The following is a 20520-nucleotide window of genomic DNA, read 5'->3' on the forward strand; positions in this document are numbered from 1 at the left end:
AGATAATATTTTCTTCCTTTCCCTTTCCTCCCAGCTTCCTCATTTTTTTGGAAAGTAAGATTTTTCAAATTTGTAAATACAGTTCGTGCCCTTGAAGATTTCTTTTATTTTCCCATTTTTAAAGCAAAAGCGTACGCTTGTGGTACTTGGGGAGACTGCTGTTAAACAGGGCTTGCTCATAACTCCACGATTAGTCACTTGATAACAGCTTTGCTTAGTTAAGACACAATTTTCTTCAAATATAGTGTGTTATCAATAGATTTTAACCAGAAAGGATGATACCTTACTACGGGGAAAGTTAGAGGAATTCACCAAGTTGACTAGGAGCCCAACTTTTATATTTTTGCACTCATCAAAATCACTTAAATTTTGAGAAGTGTCAGGTATGCTAGGTAAGTAGTGGACCTGTCCTAGGATGACAAGGCTGCTAATGACTTTTCTTCTTTGCGTGAAAATTTTATTCTTTATTTTTAACTGCTGTGCGTGGATTTCTGCAGCGCTTGAGATTCCCAGCTGCGTGCTGTCTCAGCCGATCACCTACTGCAGTTTGTGCCTGCCTGTTTCGTGCACAGCCCTGGATGTCTGTCTGGGCTTTTTCGCCCGTGGCTACTGAGCTGTCACAAGGCAGGGGGATGTGGGCAGCGGGGCTCAGCTGCCTGCGGTCAGAGAAGGGTTTTCTCATAAACCAGGCTGATTAGTTTTCGTCGCTGGTTCATCCCATTCCAATGAAGTATGTCAGAGCGGATTTTCCCAAAAGAAAAGATGCTAATGTGGCAGGAGGGGTTGCTCTAACAGACAGATGGGCTGTGTGCTGCTGCTCGTGGAGAAAAGTGGAGTCTTGAAATAAAAACCCTGGCGTGGCTTTGGGTGTTTCCAGCAGTAATTTGACTTCATACATATTAGCCCTTCCAGTCCATACCTGACAACCTGACATTAAAATTGCTGCTGACAGTTGTTGTTTTTTTTTTTAATATCGAGAACTTGATCTTATAAATTCACTTTTTTAATGTTATTTTGCTGGCAGGCTAGGGTAGCTTTTTAAATCTCATATAAGCAGCACTTGATCAGTTATGATTTGAAAGCATTTGCATTTAATCTTCATCAGACACCTAATATTACAGCCGTCAACAATTTTTCATCCTAAATAAAGTTCCATTCAGATTTGCTCTGTATTCAGGGCGTACACATCAAAGAAAGGAAAGAGGTGTGTTGCTTTTATAAAGCTCACTAGATAGCTATTAGATCTAAAATGTGTTGCCTTAAAATACTTATCAAGTTGCTATTTTCCATTAGATTTTTGGGTTTACTTCTCACCATGAACAGGCATTTTGCACCATTTCAGTTTAATCTCTGTAAAAGTGAGGTTTTGAAGCCTCCACCCAGTAAACTTAAAAATGTCAAGTCCTTATCTGTCCACCATTTTGCTCTTGAGGGGGATTTATGCAGTCAATGGTATGTCTCACCCAAACAAAGCCGAAATTTACTGTCCCTCTTTGAAAGGACATTTAAGGCCCTCCTGGATGGGTGGTATGAACACTGGCATAGGCTGTAGTGGGAAAAAAAAGCATTTGAATTGCTGCTGCCTAGGCTCAGGACAGCGGGAAGTTAGGGCATCCAAGACTGAATCCGAGTGAAAGGCAGCCTTACAAAAAAAAGAGCAAAGTGATTCAGACTTTAGCAAGCTAGCAGGGAGAGGATGTGGGTCAGGTACGTTGGGAAGACCAAGACAGGTGGGTGATGCCTTTGTATTTCAACCTGGAAGAGGAGCTGTGGGCATATTTTGAACTTTGGAAAGCCTAGAAAGTGACTTCACGTGTATGTACAGAAGAAAAAAAAAGTTAGGAATAAACTTTTAGGATCATCTGTGTTGCGTAAGAATGGCAGACAGTGAAGGGAAAGAGGTTTTTGTTTTCTTCAAAATATATTGTGGGAGTTCCCTAATGGTGTGTGTGGGATCCCTTAATATGGGATTGTTGAATGAAAAATTTCCAGGACCCTCCTATGTTTTTCTTACTTTTTTTCTTCTTACACACCACCACCACCACCACCCTTCCTTTCTCCATTTTCAGAGGAAGAGAGGAAGGGATAAAGTGAGAGACAACCTGTGTAGAGGAAGGGTGCTCAATCTCATGGTTTGTGTGCTTTGGCCTTTTAAAACCACGTTCTCCCATTGTTTAGTTTCCTGTTATGTACAAAGATACAGACAGGTATATAGGGAAACACTTAAAATGACAAGGGGGAAGAAAGGGATTGTATTGCTTTTATCGTAGAGCTTCTTTATGAAACTGATAACTATTTGAACCTAGATTAGGATGATTCGTGGATGTATTGAATTATTAAGAAGCTGTTCACGTTCCTTACAGAGGTTTGTTGTTTTCTTTTGGCAAACCTGAGGTATTACCCTGGCAGGTAGCTCTGCCAGTGGTGACTCAGGTAACATGAAGCAATCTGAATTCTACAAATACAGTTGCCTGAGAGAGAAAATACCCGATGTCTTTGTCTGCAGAGGGTGATGAAAAAGCTCGAAGACTCTACAGAAAGGAATGTTGTTTGTCTGCTGGAGTGGGGGGAGAAGAAAGAAGACATTTTGACCAAATAAGTGCTCATTCCAAACAACATCTAATTTGTTCAGATGGTGACTTCATCCTTTTTTTTTTCTCTTCAACCCCCCAAATTGTCTTGCTCTAGTTGTGAGCTGCCAGGTTAGGCAGCTGGGTGAGGTTTTCATGATCTGCAGTTAAAATTACTTTGGATTGTTTTTGGAAGGCAATAGGGTGACACTGCTATTTCTTCTCACTCTTTGAGGTCCTTGTGAATAACTGCATCTTTATGGTAGTTTCCAGCATCCTTTTTTTCCTCCAAGGGTTCAGAAGACTAAAAAATCTGAATAGTGTTTTTTTTAATAATGAAGTGCTTTGGTAGTTTGCTTACAGTGTTTTCTTACATACTCATTTAATTGCTTCATAAATTGCTCTGCTAGTGTCTTTCAATCCATGAAGCATGAGATTTGTGAGCTGAAAACAAAAAAAAACAAAAAAAAAAACAAAAAAAAAAGAAAGAAAAGAAGAAACACAATTTGGGAGGATCTTTTCTTTTTTCTCCCACAGGACATATGGATTTATAAAAAATGGTAACAAGAGTTAGTGTGTCTGGCCCAGTATAATCATGCTTGTTTAAAGGACTGGAGGTAAACTACAAAGTCATTTGGGATTTACAAGGGAACAAGCAAGGGCACTTGTGCTGCCACTGCAAATTCTTGCCATGGCCTCCACGTGGAAGAAAAAACAGTGGATGAGGAGCTGGCTGAGGAGATCCCAAAGAGAGCTTACCGTAGAGCGCCTTGGCTGGCTGACATGGGACTGGCAGTCCTGAGGACATCTGAGGGTTTTTTGTTGTACCCTTGGTGTACAACAAGACTGGGCTGCTGCGTTCTTGTAGCCATCTACCTCGCTCTGATACCAGGACAAATTTTTGGCCATAGATGAAGCTTAAGGTAACCAACTATAAGTAGGTTGTACCTCCTGCTACAGCTGTTTGAAATAACCCAACTCTACATTGCAGTAAAGCACTGGAGAGCTTCCTGAAAAGTCTGAGATGCATCTTAGTGAGCGGAGGGAGAAGAATTTTATTTTGATAGCAGCAGTTCAATTTCACTAAATGTGTTGGTTCCCAAATTCTGGGACTTCCAGGGAAGTTGCACCTTCACAGCACATGGGCTCCACCAGTGGTCTGCAGCTCTGGGACTTCAAATGTTCTGTAGAAACTAGAGTAAAGTGGCTGAGATCTGAATACGATTTGTTTAAAGAGTCTTTAACATAATCACTACAACAGTTTTAACTGAGGAAATTACTCCTGACAGTATCCAGGAGTTCTTGCCAGCTGCCGTTCAGTTCTGACTGAAGCCACTGACTGGCCCTTCCTCTTAAATTAAAATTTTAATATATATACATACATGTATATATATGTTTTATATATACGGATTCGTGTAAAGGCAGGTTTTGTTTCCTGGTGAAGCTGATAGAGATGAGCAGTATAAAGCATTGCATTCGGAAGTACTGTCATCCCTATTTTGGGTTCAGCTGGACACAGTGAATCTGAATTATAAGTGATTATTACTGATTTGAAGCAGGGCATTGAATTCTGCAGTCTGAGAGCTGCACAATCCAGAAACATACAATCAGGTAACTTGTTCCAGGGTTGCAGAAAACCAATGTGCAATTTTCATGTCCTAAGAAATAAAACTAGGAATAATATATATATATATATATATTTTTTTTTTTAAGTCAACAAGAGAGCTAAAATGGAATTGTATTTGGTTTCAGAGGAATCATAGCCAGATTCCTGCATTTGGAGGGCCTGGTTTGCTCCCTGTGATGAGGCAGGCTTCATTTCCCGGGTGCTCTCCAAGGGGGAGGCAGAGGGAGAAATTCCCCTGGGAACTCTGCGAGCCTGCTGGCTGCAGTAACATGAGAAAGGGACTCACAAGCTTTGCTTGCTCGTTGCAGACGATGACGTAGGCAAAGCAGAGACGCTTAACACCTTCTTTGCCTCTGTCTTCAATGCCGATGATGGGCTTCGGGACCCAGGGTGCCCTGAGCTGGAGGACCGGGACGGTGGGGATGACAAACTCCCAACTGACCCTGAACGTGTGCGGGATTTGCTACTCCACCTGGATCCCTACAAGTCCATGGGTCCGGATGGGATTCATCCCCGGGTGCTGAAAGAGCTGGCGGATGTCATCGCGGAACCTCTATCAATTATTTTTCAACGATCCTGGGAATTTGGAGAGGTCCCAGTAGACTGGAAGCTGGCAAATGTTGTGCCAATTTTCAAGAAGGGTCAGAAAGAAGACCCTAGCAATTACAGGCCTGTCAGTCTCACGTCAGTGCCTGGTAAAATCATGGAGAAGTTGGTTCTCGGACTCATTGAGGCGCACCTGGGGGACAAAGCAGTCATTGGTCCCAGCCAGCATGGGTTTGTGAAGGGTAGGTCCTGCCTAACTAACCTGATTTCCTTTTATGATAAGATCACCCGTATGGTGGACCAAGGGAAACCAGCTGATGTGATTTTTTTGGACTTCAGCAAGGCTTTTGACACGGTTTCCCATAGGATCCTACTGGACAAAATGTCCACCATACAGCTAAATAAAAACATCATACGATGGGTGAGCAATTGGCTAACGGGCAGGGCCCAAAGGGTTATGGTAAATGGAGCTGCGTCAGGCTGGCAGGCGGTCACCAGTGGGGTCCCTCAAGGCTCCATTTTAGGGCCGGTACTTTTCAATATTTTTATAAATGATCTGGATGTAGGAATAGAGGGTATTTTGAGCAAGTTTGCTGATGACACCAAACTTGGAGGAGTTGTGGACTCAAATGAGGGTGTAAAGGCCTTGCAGAGGGATCTGGACAGGTTGGAGAGCTGGGCGATCACCAACCGCATGAAGTTCAATAAGAGCAAGTGCCGGGTCCTGCACCTGGGACGGGGAAACCCTGGCTGCATGTACAGACTGGGCGATGAGACGCTGGAGAGCAGCCTAGAAGAGAGGGATCTGGGGGTCGTGATAGACAGCAAGTTGAATATGAGCCAGCAGTGTGCCCTGGCAGCCAGGAGGGCCAATCGTGTCCTGGGGTGCATCAAGAACGGCATCGCTAGTAGGTCAAGGGAGGTGATTGTCCCGCTCTACTCTGCGCTGGTGCGGCCTCACCTCGAGTACTGTGTGCAGTTCTGGGCACCACAGTATAAAAAGGACATGAAACTGTTGGAGAGTGTCCAGAGGAGGGCTACGAAGATGGTGAAAGGCCTTGAGGGGAAGACGTACGAGGAACGGCTGAGGTCACTGGGCCTGTTCAGCCTGGAGAAGAGGAGGCTGAGGGGAGACCTCATCGCAGTCTACAACTTCCTCGTAAGGGATTGTCAAGAGGCAGGAGACCTTTTCTCCATTAACACTAGTGACAGGACCCGCGGGAACGGGGTTAAGCTGAGGCAGGGGAAATTTAGGCTGGACGTCAGGAGGGGGTTCTTCACAGAGAGGGTGGTTACACACTGGAACAGGCTCCCCAGGGAAGTGGTCACTGCACCGAGCCTGTCTGAATTTAAGAAGAGATTGGACTGTGAACTTAGGCACATGGTCTGAACTTTTGGGTAGACCTGTGCGGTGTCGAGAGTTGGACTTGATGATCCTTAAGGGTCCCTTCCAACTCAGGATATTCTATGATTCTATGATTCTATGATTTTTGTCCAATTTCCTCTGAAGCTGTAAAAAAGCTGACAGGCAGACCGCTTTGTGTTGATGTGGAGTTTTAAAAACCTCCTTGCAACAGGGTTGCAATGCTTTCTGTTTGGACAAACAGCATCCTGGAAGTGGTGGTGGCTGGCTCTTGCAGAAATGGGACCAGGTTTCTGTTTATCACTCAAGCCATGCTTACCCATCTCAAAAACATCATTTACATTTCACATGAGAAGTAGTCCTACAGAGTGGTAAATTCCAGTCAAAATAATGATGTGAAATAATAGAAGATACCCTTCAGGACAGCAAATAGTTGGGTGGTCTTAGCTGAAATGCCTCACCATTATGATTCATAACTCTTTTTTTTTTTTTTTTTTTTTTTTTTTTTTTTTTTTTTTTTTGCGGAGAGTCCTTCGCAAAGTTTCAGATGAAAAAAAATCTCTGTAGGAATTGTCCTGTAGGAGTTAGCTTTGTCTTAAGATAGGCCAGAATATGTTTTCTGTGTGTGTAAGCACTGCTAATATTAAAAACACTTCTTTGAGCTAAAGAGAAGGCGCCAGTAGCTAGGTGATTGAGACATGGGGAATGAAAGCCCGGTTTGGTGTTTCAGAAATACCGCTCGACCTCTTTTATGTGTCGCTGCTGCTACTTAAACCTCAAGATTTGCAGCCTTGCACTTGCATGTGAGCCAGCAGCCAGGCATTGCCATCTTTGTTGATTCAGCAGAAGGCTGGAATGAAACATTAACAGGGAAATAAATCCTGGGGACTGCTTTTCACTGGGATGTAGTTTTCTAGAACTGCATTTCTTTCTTTAGCTCTGGGACTCTGCATGCAAAAATTTGTACAATAAGGGTGCATGAAGCTGTTTGGTTGGTGAGAATAAAACAGAAAATTCTGGCTTGGGGGACAAATACATCTGCTGTTGTATCTGCTGGCCTTTATCTGAACGTTACCTACTGTAAGTTTTTTTCCGAGGAAACACCTCTTATTCATTGATGTTGTTGTATGCTGAGGTCCTTCACTTACTTTATTTGATTTTCTGCCTGATTTTCATTTTTAAATTTCAGTTCAGTTCTGATGCAGGCACCTCAAATGTGAGCAGACTTGCTGATTCTGAAAAGAAAAAAAAAAAAGAATACATTTGTGTGCATTTTCAAATGATGTGAAAAAAAATCTGAATTTTTCATCTTGACTTGATCAAATATTTTTCTGACCTCTGTTATTGTTCCCAGACTTGCCCAGTTTAATTTATTTTTTTCTTTCTTGGTCAAAAGAGCTTATTTTCTGTTTTTTTTCTCTCATATCCAATCAATCTCATCGGTATTGCTGCTGCAATCTATAGCAGTATTTCTAACCTTTCTAGCCTGTGAAATTCAGACTGTCTTTCTTAAAGACTTCCAAGCAGTAATTGTAAAAAGGGAGATTTATTCTGAAAAACTCTATGGGAAAGGTTGCTTTATTGCTAAACTATTTGCACACACGTGTCATTGATACCACTCTAACAGCTTGCTCAAAGCAAAGGGAAATTGTTTTTCCTTTTGTATCAGATCTTCAAAGCTTATCTTCATTTTCCTTCCAGCAGCTTTTGTAAAAGCACTGGTAGAAAGACACTTCCAGTGAAATGCTTTTATTAGTGCTTCCATTAATGGCACAGATTTTCTGGGTTGTAGGTTTGGATGATCTCATTCTGTCACTCAGAATTAATACAGAGGTTTTACATTAGAATATGAATGTTGTGCTTCCAGCATCTTCAGTTCTCTGCAAAATATTCTGCTTTTCAGTCTTTCATTCTCTTGTTTTTCCAATTCCAATTTCCAAAACCATTTCCAAGGTTTATTTTTAGAAAAACTGTTTCTTGAAGTGCAGGAAATAGTAAATGGAATGAGATGGTGAGAATTGAGCTAAAAGCAGTGTTGACTGAGCGTAGTCAATTAATTCTTAGTCAAGGTGCAGACTGCAACAAAAGCAGGAGCCTACCTGGTTCTACCTTCCACGTATCCCACCAGTATTTTTAGACTGGTCAGGCTATTTTATTATGTGTTTTAAAAACAAACAAACAAACAAACAAAAACACCTCAAATATTTCAATGTGTCCACAAATACAAAAAATAAAGCAGAACTTGTAAGTTCTAGTGCAGTTGATTTGCCTCGTGTCACAGCTCAGTCCAGTCTGTTCCTCCCCTTGCTTGGCTCCTCAGGAAGATGAAAGTGGTGGTGGATATTGTAGCACAGAAAATGCCATCTGAAAACGATGTTCATGTGGCGAGAAACTATCTTATGAAGATCTTGAGAAGTTCCATGAGGTACAGTACTGACTTCACAAGTGCATCCCTTCTGCCCCTTCCCACTGACCAAATCCCTCCTACCATCTGCCAACCCCGTAGCAAACTACTGCAGAAGACCCCTTCCCTTTCCCTAACCTTCATCTCCTCATCCTCCAAACGTTGCTTGTATTCCTCTAGTTCACTAGTCTTGTGTTTCCTTTGTGGTGCATCACACCAAAGTAATTGTCTCTTAACAAACCTTCTTCACTGAATCAGTGCCTAAAAGGTATACTGAATTTGCCTAAATTATGGTTTGCCTCGCTGATGTCAGTAACATGAAAGGGAGCAGTGGGAAACTCATCAATGTTCTGTGCACCTGAGTAAAGGAAGGCTTCTGTCCCATACCTGAATGTGGGTCTGCGGGCCCTGGAGTACGCGAGGACTGTCTGGAGCCGAGCATCACGTGGCTGAGCAGAATCTCCTCCACTTGTTTTCACCGAGTATATTTTGGCTTCTCCACTTACTCTTCTAATTTCATATCCTGCCAAGGAAGAGCACAGTGACTCTCTGCTCAACCGTTTTCTCTTTTGTCATGCGAGAAAGAGTAGGCTTTTGTTGATGGAAACAATTACTTCTTTTTTTAGTGACAGTAATGATGCAACGCTTCCTAGTGAAATTACAGCTTCCCCGTAGAATTATTATATTCTCCTTTTATAATCCTGCATGCAGAGTTTAGAAAGGCAATTTATCACTGAATTCATCAGATGTTCTTGAATGTACTTCAAAAAGCTGTGTAGTCAGATTGGATCTGTTTTGAAGATACTGAGTTTATAATGAGCTTTGGTTTTGTTTTCTAAATCCAGTGGCAGTTTGATAACCCAAAGTTAAAAGGGAGATTAGTAAAAAATAAAAAATAAATAGGTAGAACTGCCTTAAAATATAAATTGAGATTAGGGAACGCTTTCTTTGTTTTGGGAATGATTGTGTAACTTAGACAAATCACTTGCTGAAAAAAAAAAAAAAAGATAAATACGTAAGTACGTTTTAAAAACTTCAAGAGCCAATGTCCTACAAGCCTTTGGTTTAGTCTGTGACTTCAAGGATGGGATTTGTCTCACCTGATCTAAATTTTATATCTGATCTAAATTTTACTTTCCTCATTTCCCAGGATGAACCAAAGAGAAAGGCAGGACGGATTACCTTCAGGGAGTTCCTGCTTCATTCCCAGGGCTATTGAGAGAGTCTAGCCAAAAAACCATGCTAGGCATGTGTTTTCTGAAACAGAAATAGATGAATCCCATTCAGAAGGTTTATCTAACACTAGGGAAGAAGAATGCATTCCTTTCATGTGTGCTGAGAGGCATTACAAAGTCCTTGGAGGAGGAAGCGAAAGCTCGTGTTATTAGTTCCTAAGCAGGGGGAATGGGACAGAGGGGTTTATAACAGCTTTGCAAAAAGCTTTGTAAGATACACTCTGAGAGCTTGTTGTTCTTTTTAGATAGGATCTCTTCAGTCACATGAGCATATATATTTGGAGGTGATATCCAGGTAGATATTTTGGGTTTTAGATAAAGTGCTGAACCATTTTTGAGGTATATTCTTTAAAACAAAAGCAGAAAAACAAACCTCAAACATTTAAAGAGTTGGTCTCTCAAGTGTTTTTAAGGAATGCTGGTAGCTTTTCAAAACTGGCATGCATGTAGAGTACCATCTAGTCTTCTGTCATTTGAAGTTACCGTGTCTCTGTGCTATCTGTATGACAACTGCCCTGACAGATTTTTTTGCTGCCTCTCACCTTGCCGAACTGTTTGCATTAACCTAGTACACTCGTTCTCTCTCTTTTCAGAAGAAATGACCTAGCCTGCAGGCCTCACTCCTGGCATGCGACCAAGTTTACAGAAAGTCAACCTGAGACAGCCACGTCACACCTTCCTTCGTCCAATGCCTGCACTTCCTGGCACTCACGGTATCATGCAAGGTGAGTCTCTGCTGAAGCTACGTGCATTAAGGGCTGACGGAAAGACAATGTTAATGTGGTCCTGTAGAGTGCTTCTTAAATCCCAAATGCAGAAGCGTTGTATTTTTGTATTCTTTATTGTTGCCTGTCCTTCCAATGCTTGAAGGAGGAGCATTGGAAGCTTTACACGTGGAGGAGTGGATTTCAGAAACAGTATGTGATAAGTGCGTGTGGCTGAAAGGTAAGAAACTGGTTTTAAAGGCAGTCAGAAAGTTGTGTTTCTTGCTCTGCATTTCCTTTCGGTGTCCACTGGTAAAATCTTAAACCTTGCTAAGTGAAAAGAAACCATCAAAATTAACCTTCTTAAAGTGACATAGAAGAGGGAGAAGAAATAGAAGAATATTGTTACAGACTACTGGAAAGCCTTTCCAAAAGGGAGGGTACAGAGTATTTTCCTGTTGGACTTTAAGGTGGTACTGGTCTTATAAATTAAACTGTCTTTTTGTAATATGATCTTCCCTGTGTTCTTGCTTGTGTAAAGAGGTAATAAGACCAACAATTTTCAATGTTTGTTTAAAGCACTTTAATATTTGTCAGGTCTCATTCAGTGCTGTGAAAGAAAGGCTGGCACTTGTGTAGTTTTAGTTGTGAAATTTTAAATATTGCCTGTTTGCATCTGGTTACAAGTTCTTGTTTGGTTCCTGCTTTTAGGTGACATTCTTCAGCATTTTCACAAGGATTTTAGTCCATTTGTTTTTGTTTGTTTGTTTGATTGTTTGTTTGGTTTTTCTTCTCCAAACAATTCACATTGGGCCATAGTAATTCTGGGCATTAAAGAAAACCATTCTTATACACCTTCTCCATTTGGAAAGTAACCTTGTTCTTTCTCTGCTTCCTGACTGTACATTCTTCGTCTTTGCTTCTTGATGTTAATTTATCGTGCTCGTTAAAACAACAGAAGAACATTCATACTTTAAGATTTTATTTCATACCATTTGTACACCCTTTTTTACATTGTTTGATTTCTTTTGGAGTTCCTTACTCTTTTTAAAAAAACTTGCTATCTGCCCCCCCATAAAATGGGAAAATTAGCAGTTAGAAAGAAAGGGTTTTCAAAATGCATTTCATAATATTTCATTAGCAGAACTTTTAGCACATTATTTTTCTCAAATCATTGATTGTAATTGTTCCTTTCTTACATTGACTAGTAGAGTTTGTACTTAAATTTTCTGTAGATAGGCTCAATTATATTTTTGTATTTAAAGACACTTAGAGTTCTTCTACAAGAAACAAAATTCATAAATACCTTACACACTTAGATTTCTTTGTTCCAGTGCTAATTTAAGAGTATTTTTACTTTCAGTGGACTGAGTCTCTTGACTGAAATGTAAATTGTTACATGCTTCCTGCTCTTCCTGATCGTTGTCCTTGAACCTTGCGAAAGTAAGATATTACAAGACACATTTCTGAGAGTGTGATTTGATAGGAGCTGGTGATATTTAAAATATTTATTTATTTATGTTTAATTCGATTCAAGATATTTAAAATATTTATTTATTTTTATTTGATTTAAGTGCACTTCACAACGAACTTTTGGCAGGTGAGTTTCGGTATGAAGGAACAGGAGGAGGGGATTAGTGTATCATAAATAGCAGCAACTGCTGACAGACGTTAATGATAACAAAAAGGGCAAACTGCTTTCTCAGACGGTGCTAGAAGACGCAGTGGTTTCAGCACAGTCTAACACCAGGGTTCCAAGGACATTACTGCTCCTGAACTTCTCAACCACCTGTGCTGCCCACTTGAAAGCTTGGCTGCCAAAAGGTGATTTACCTGGGAGATTTGTCCCTCCTGCTGTCTATTGCCCATGACCAAACTGGCTTCATATTGTGGCTTCTGGAAATCCAGCACTCCCAGAGTGCCAGCCAAAGGATTTGGGTATTTTGAGGATCTCAGTTGTAAAGTAGCTTTATTTTTGAGGTTGCTAGTCTGAAGAAAAAAAAAAAAAAAAAAAAAAAAAGGTGAGTAGCCTCAGCGATTCCCCACTTTCAAGGCACAATCCACAAAACCAGCATGTTTCAGCACCAAGCTGAATGGGATTCAGGCTAGTCAGTACCTGAAAGAAGCAGTATGTAAGGAGATAATACAAATAGCTCAAGGAGGGGATTTTTCTAGCCTGAGGATCTCATCCTTGTGCTTCTTCTGGAATTTCGTGACTGTCCTTGAGCTAAATATCTGAAACTGGTACTCACAGCCTAAAATCTCCTCTGAATGTGCATGCTTCAGGTCTCTCTGTGAGTGTGAGAGTCAAATCGCTTGTAAAATGTGGAGTTCAGCCAGGAGGAGAGATCCTTCCAAGCAGGATATACTTGGATTTCAGAGGGGGGAAGGGACAGCTGCTCAAGTCAACCTTCTGAAAATTGTCTTTACTACATAGGTAGATGCTAGATTAAGGCATGGGTCTGTTTTTTGTTTTTTTTTTTTTGGTTGGTTGGTTTGATTTGGTTGTATTTTTCTTGGCCTGCCCACTGAATTTAGACCTTTGAGAAGGTGTGTGAAGCTACAGGAAGAAAGAAAGAGCAGAAGAGACTTCTGCAGGTAGGAGAGAGGGTAGTTCTGGGGCCCTGAACTCCACATCTGCCATTCTGTCTGTGTTTTATCATATGACTTTTGTGCAAATACTGTAACCTACCCAGGGATCACTGGGCTAGGTGTGGGTGCCAAGAACACTTTTGAATAGCAGAGCTAGCAAGTCAGACCTTCTAAGGGTCTGATGCCTTAATTTCCCATTGTGAGTCGTCTTCTGTCATTTTCAAAGAAGTCACACCTGAAAAATGTGGATGCAGACTTTTTTTTCGTAGCCCACACTAGGCTATGGCTGCTGGCACTGTTCTGGAAGGTGTGGGTATGAACCGTCTTGAGTTGCTATAAGTTTAGACCCTGCCCTGTCTTCCACTAGGATATGCTATAAAAGGGGGCCTTACGTTCATTTTTCTTTGTTTCACCCAGGTGTGTAGTTGAAACCAGTAACCTCTACTACTTTGTTACAGCCTTACAGGTGTGAATGTGAGGCAAGCAAGCTTTGAGAAGGCTGCTTAAACTCGATTTTTGAGGGACGTTAGTCTGGTCTGAAAGCTGCCTGATTTGCTGAGGTGATGTCATTTCTGGGAGGGCCCAGGAGCACAAGCTCATGCCCTGGGTTTGGGGTGTGCCCCTTGGCCAACATGACCAAATAAAGGTACTGGCAGATCATTCCAGGAATTTACCTGTCAGTCTTAAACCAACAGTACAGGTCCATTTATGAGCCTGCTCTGAAAAAACGCCACTGAGAGAAGGACAGCCTGGGATGCCAGACTGTCAATAAAAAAAGCTTTTGGACTCTCTCCTGTGCCAGACTGTGTGGGAGTATTGCCCCACAGGTAAGGACCGTGGGAGGCCAGGCTTTGCAGTAACACACCACCAGAAACTTTGCTGCCTTTCCTATGAAGTTTTTCTCGCATCTGTTAGATTTCCATGAAGGGGTTTCTGGCAGAGCTGTGAGCTCATACGGATGATCTCTGCTTCATGTTTGGTAGCAGATCTGTTGATTGTAAGGAGAGGCTCTCTTGTGCAAGTATCATCTTTATCTTAATGCCAAGCATCATCTTACTGCTGAAGAAGGAGGTAAAAACCTGCAATTAAAAAAAAAAAAAGAGCAATTCGTAGGAACATTGCTTACATTCTTCACTAAAAACAGAGATCCTAATGGCTAAGATACTTTCTATGTGACCCATAGTATCTGCTTAGGAAGAAAGTTAAGACTTTTTAAGTATTCAGTGAAACGCTTTGAAATGCTGAAAATGAAAGAAATAAAAAACATATATGAGGCCACTGCTAGTTTATCTTGTCAAAGAAAATGCTTTTAGAAAGTAAATGCAAAGTATACTTTCACTTACTTCACTTAAGTTATTTTTGGCCATATTGTATTAAAAAAAATAGCAAAGGCTACAGTAATATAAAAAAAAAAAAAAAAAAAAAAAAAACCACAAAACTGTAATTCCTATCTTAAAACTAAATTCCAAAGAACTGTTTAGTTGTCTTCTTGCAGTATTTCTGACAGAAAAAAAAAAAAAATCTGCGTCACTCTTTGTATATTTTTATGTGGACTAATCTAATTTCATTAGGAGCTTTCACAGGTTTCTTTACTGCACAAGATTTGATAGATGCTTCATATAATTATAGCTACAGGGAAGTGGAACAATTCTGGGATTTCTACCAAGGGGCTTTGCATGCAAGGACAGGAATTGAATTTGGTACATAAAAGCAGGAGGGGCTGGCAGTGAAGTTCAGACAGGAAGAAGTAAGAATAATTGAGAAGACTCTTGTTTCAGCACCAGCGTGTTGGATTGACAGGAGGTGGGTGCTGTGGAAGATACAAAAGAAAAGAGCTTGAGAAGGAAGAAACAAAACAAAGCTGATTGTGAGTAGGAAGACAACAGAAGCAGCAAGATTTTGAAATAGCATCTAGGCAAATGAGCCAGAGAAAGTGCAGTGTCAAAGATGAATTTTCTGTACAGGAGGGAGTGACGGAGAGGTGATGATAAGGATTTCTGAAGAAAGGTTATAAGTTTGGTATCGGCCATCCAGAAATTAAATTACTCTAGCATCTCCTCTGGGAGTTTTTCTGTCAATGTTGTGGCCAGATGGAACTGAATGAGATTTTTGTACTAGTGTCAAACTGAGAGTGGTTTAAGAGCACATTAGTAAGGTACACGTGGAGGAGGCTCAGAACTGGTGGGAATTGAGGATAAAGTCTTTAGTGAACCTTCATTTTGAAATTAAAATATTACTCAAAGGGGTAGATTTGGATAAACAAGACAAAGGATGAAGTTTATGAGATGAAGTAGTGAATTTCCAAAACGTGAACAGTGAAGTACACAAGTTTAGTAGCTGAAGGAATGAGGGTGCCTGGAAAATAAACTGTAAATGAAGTTGGTGTTTGTCCTGAGGAAAAAGGTATCTGTGGGGGGTCAAATTGGTTTAAAAGTCAGCAAAATCAACAGTTTGCTCAGGGAAAGAAGAACCTTTAAGGAGATAAACGTGTATTACTTAGTGGTAAAGGTAAGAAGGAAATGCTAATTAGTTTTTTAGGTTTCAAGCTTTGAAGCAGTGGCAAAATAGAAGGATTAAGCCATGGCTTTGTGTCCGAACTTCTAATGTGTGTAGATTGTCCCGAGTGACTGTTGTGTCACAATGTTAATAAAATTGATGTCCAGATTTTTGTAATTATATCATGGGATTTTTTGACTGTTGTATTTATTGTTTTTCTGTTCGTTTGTTTCCTACCACAGTTGTTCTTCTCATGACCTGTCAAACTCCTGGGATCAGTCAAATCTGCATCGTGCTTCTGACCAGTTCAGTTCTTTGGGAAGTATGGACAGCTGGGACCAAACTCCACAAGTAGCCCAGTATGGGAGACTTTCTTCTGCAAGGTCTAATAGTAGCATTGAGCATCTAGGGAGCCAAAGTAAGCGGGATTCAGCCTACGGGTCTTTCTCCACGAGTTCGAGCACCCCTGACCACACTCTGTCCACGGCAGACACTTCTTCAACAGAGAACATGTTGTACAAAGTAGGTCACTGGGAGACTGCTAAACCAGGAAACAAGTCTGGACAGTTCTTGAACGATAACGGTGGAATAGAGGACAAACCTGGATATTTGCCAGCCCCCGTCCAGTATGAGAATAACAGAAGTCCTAGAATAGAGGAACACCCTGATGTCAAGCTTGCTGGCTCTGGAAGATCTAGTTTTGGACCCGTCTGGTTTGTTCCTGATAAGAGGAAGTCTTCCTCTCCTCCCCCGCCACCTCCACCTCTTCGTAGTGACAGCTTTGCTGCTACCAAAGGCCATGAGAAAGCCCAGGGCCCTGTGTACTCAGAGGGTGCCAGCACGCAGCACTTTACAGCCCTGAACCGATCTCAGCCCAGGAATGACTGGAACTCAGAAGCTGTGGAGCAGCAGCGGCGGCCTTCCAGAGCCTGTGACAGGAGGGTCAGCGGCTCAAATTATAAATCCGATCTCAGTTCAGAACATGCTTTTTCTGCAGCTGCCGAAAGGTACAACAGTAGCACGGGAACTGCGAGCAAGCTGCAGTCATCCCTGTCCAGCACTGATGTCCGGTTTGCACAGCCCACCTACAGTTATCACCACCAGCACCAGTACAGTGATGAAAGCACTTTTTTTCACAATGCAAGAATGTTAACTGCGCAGAAAGAGCAGCAACCTTTTCTCTCCTATAGCGGCATTCAGGAGTTACCTGCTGATCATTTTCATGGGTACAATCTAAGCCACAGCAGGCTGCTCAATGCAAACAGTGCTGCTGAACAGAAGGTGGACAACACTGGACAGAGTCGCTATTATTGCGTGACAGCAAAACAGCCTGCTCAGGGAAGTTCAAAGCCACTGCAGCTCAAGGATGACAGCTGGAAACCTGCAGTGGGGGCTGATGCATCTCTCGGACCATATGAAAACCCTGCAGTTGTCACAATGGTCCAAAAACCAAAATACTATCTACCTCAACAATCTGTCGAATCTCCTCTGGAGGGATGTGAGAACAGTAGTCATTACACGGTGGACAGAGAGGGGGATGTTAGATCCGCCATAGTAGAAGAGGCTAAAAAACCCAGTCATGCTGAAAAGCCTGGACAAAAGAAAAGCTTTGAGAGCAGCTTCGATGAAAGTGAAGCTAAGTACTGTCAACAGGAGTATGTAAAGGGCTGCGTCCTTACCGCTGAGAACAGACCTGCTCAGAAAGATTTTAGGTGGGGAAAAGACGAGAGTAGCAAGATTTCTCCTCAGAGGACCCCAATGTTGCACTCTTTGGCTCAGGAAGGGAAAAAGCAATCTGACAACAGCCCAGAAGCTGTAACAGAGCGGCAGCCCCCGTTTGACACTCACTTGTCTAAACAGGCACGAAGGAGCGATCGTTTTGCAACAACCCTGAGAAATGAGATCCAAATGAGGAGAGCAAAGCTGCAGAAAAGCAGAAGCACGGCTACTCTAATAGGGTCGTGTGAGACAGAGGAGGGCAATGAGAGCTGGAAGCCAGATTCATCCGAAAATCTGAACGCCTCCCCGGATACCAGCTTTACCAGCACCTACAAAGATCACCTGAAGGAAGCGCAGGCCAGGGTTCTGCGGGCAACTTCCTTCAAACGGCGTGACTTGGAGCCCAGCCCTGCTGAATATCCCCCCAGGTCACCGGAACGGAAAGCTGGTAGTTACAACTCTTCATTATTGGCTTTGGTTTCTGAAGATGTGTCTGGATTCCTTGAGGCTACGCAAGCTAAACCGAACCCCACAGGGAGTGGCGCTCATCACGTTTCGCGCATCGGGGCCAGGAAGAGGTTCACAACAGAGCAAAAACTGAAGTCCTACTCCGAACCGGAGAAGATGAATGAAGTGGGGATGTCAGAGGATGAGTGCCACGCTCATTCCCATCCCAATGCATCTGAGGAAGTCTTGGGCTCGTTTGCAGACAGGTGGAAATTTTTTGAAGAAACAAGTAAGCCTTCATATAGAAAGTCTGCACAGAAACCAACTCCCCACAGTCTGCCTGAGGGACAGCCTGAGAGGGCTGACAGGAAAGCGTACGGTGGGCAGGAGGGAGACGAGTCATGGCATGAGAGAAGAGGTCGGGCAGCCTCTGTTGGACTGGAACCTGCACATGCTTCCAAAGGTAACGTCCACCACGGTAACAGCAGTAAGGCTGCTGACAGGATTGTGAAATCTGAGCAGCCGCAGCGCCTGGGAACCTTTGCAGAGTATCAGGCGTCGTGGAAAGAGCAGCGGAAGCCCATAGAGGCAAGGAGTTCAGGGAGATACCATTCAGCAGATAACATCCTTGATGCCAGCCACGAACAACACGAGAAACCCCAGTACACCCACGAGAGGTCCAGATCATCCCCTTCGACTGACTTCTACAAACAGGTACGAGGCGCTTTCACACGATCCCTTTCACTGCCCTTCAGAGGGACAGGGGACAGGAGGGGCAAGATAATTTTGGTAAAAAAAATTCTAGTTTAGTGACACATTTAATGCAGTGTTAGCCTTTTGTCAGTAATGGAACAAATGTTACAGGTAGCTCTCAAAAGTAAAGGAAGGGAGATCAAAGTTTGTTTTGCACAGGAATTAAGAGTAGCAAAGAGCAATTGAATAAAGTAATTTCTTTTGTATTGCAGGTAGCTGGAAGGAAAAAAAAAAAAGGTTGATTTGATAATGTCCTCTATTTTACAGCAGAGATATATATGAGGTCAAAGCAATTTGCACTTGGAGTGCTTCATTATTGTGGCTGCCTCACTCATTTTAAGTCTTATAGTTGTTCTCTGCAACTACAGGGAAAAATATTCTAAGGGGAAATAATACCTACTTTGTCCACTTTCGTTGATGGCCTTAGCATTTCCTCTGCACTTCCCCTTTTCTTTGAAACTTGTTTGCTTCAAAAGGTACACGGGACAGAACTTCAGTCTGCTAAAGTTAAGAGATTATAAAAAACAACTGTTAATGTTAAAGCTGCACTGCAGGCTACAGGAAAAAAAAAAAAAAAGAAAAAAAAGAAAAAAAAGAAACAGCTTAGTGTTTTATTTTTTTGTCAGTTTTCTTGATTTAAGAACTATAAATGTATTCCTCAGAGAGATGCCAAATATCTGTTCTTGTAACTTGCGAGTAAATACTAAGTTAATTTTTAACTGAACAGGGCCAGGGAACGGCTGGCAGGTGGCAGGGGAAGTAGATGGAGAAATCATGTCTCTTAAGCTCTCTGTTTAAAATATGTTGTTCAAGCTGCTACAAGATTGTCTGATATGTATGAGGAGTTGGAGTGTGTTCAACCTGGGTTGAACTTCACCTTCTGCAAGAAAAAATGGAGGGATATTTTTTTTCCTTTTTTTCTCTTGTTAAACACATTGAGTACATACATGCACATGCACACAGCACGTGTGTGTGTAGCGGGAATAAGATGAGCATGGCTTAGAAACAAAATATGTTGATCTCGAGTTGTGGACTCTTTTGCTTTACATTTTTTTTCTTTAGGTTTTGCAAAAGTCATTTTTGAACTTTGCAGGCAGACTTAACTATGCAGGTAATTTACAAGGGTAGAGGTTGTAAGCCCTGGAAATACTCACCTGGAAGTTATTTTGAAAATTCAATTAACTAAATTATTAAATAATTGCCTACCCAGCAGAAAATCACCATCTAATCTATTCCATGTATGCATTTCTGGTTTATTAGTCAGAGCCTTTAAGTTCAGTATAGGCCTCCTGGGGCAAAACGCAGACACCTGTTTAGGCACCTGGAAAATACGGTGATAAGCGCATTGAAGATGCTTACAACAGACCGAAGTAAATAAAGATGTTTCGCATGTACGGTGGGGATGGTTTCAGTGCTAATGTGCAATTAAATTTCCTGTAGGTTCAGTGTTTGTAATGCAAAGCCGTGCTTGGGGTGTGGTTGTTTGAAGATAGTGAGATAATAAATTTCTAGAACAGCAGCGCCGAATGTTTTACTAAGAAACTAAAGTACGCACTCAGGGATTCAAAAGCCGGTGCGTACTTGCCTGCTCTCAAATGTAAGCAAGTCTTCTGTAAATTCTTTGCTGTATTTTTGTCTTCGCCAAATGGAAGTTGCAAAGCAAACTGGGCGAGTAACTCGAGCACAGCCAGGTCTGTAGCGCTGTGCAAGAGGTCACATAGCACACTATACCACTTAAAACCAAACAAGCTCAAGACATGCTGTGCTGTTGACTTCATGTGAATTCAAAACAGAGCAAACCCACAAATAAGAGGTTCCATAATCATAGATTTTTTCAGCAGTCTGAAACATGATGACTTGGTGTCTTACTTGCGCTCTAAACCACTTTTAGGAAGTCTCAGTCGAAGTAAGGAGACAAGCAGAGGATTTGAAGGAAGATGGGGAGCGTACTTTCTCTAAAGTTAACAACCTGGATGACAAGAACCACACTGTAAGGTAAGCATTTCTTGATTTCTGGCTTGAAAATAGTTCTTATGACAGCTCCTCTGATTTGATCTTTTCCTG

The 20520-nt window shown here is 41.9% G+C and overlaps 1 protein-coding gene across 3 annotated transcripts in view; it reads left to right on the forward strand.

Annotated features, from left to right (window-relative positions):
• The window catches only part of SHROOM2 (shroom family member 2), a 124312-nt gene that overhangs the window by 68981 nt on the left and 34811 nt on the right, over positions 1 to 20520 (forward strand). For 2 of the 3 annotated variants that reach the window (XM_082770587.1, XM_082770585.1), the window contains exons 3-5: positions 10339 to 10470; positions 15780 to 18417; positions 20348 to 20451. In XM_082770587.1, the coding sequence (XP_082626713.1) occupies positions 10339 to 10470; positions 15780 to 18417; positions 20348 to 20451 (2874 nt within the window). The remainder of the gene's footprint in view (positions 1 to 10338; positions 10471 to 15779; positions 18418 to 20347; positions 20452 to 20520) is intronic. The other variant, XM_082770586.1, reaches the window with a different exon arrangement.

The sequence above is a fragment of the Aythya marila genome (genome assembly GCF_965140915.1).
Source record: "Aythya marila genome assembly, chromosome: 1".
NCBI classification, from domain to species: domain Eukaryota; kingdom Metazoa; phylum Chordata; class Aves; order Anseriformes; family Anatidae; genus Aythya; species Aythya marila.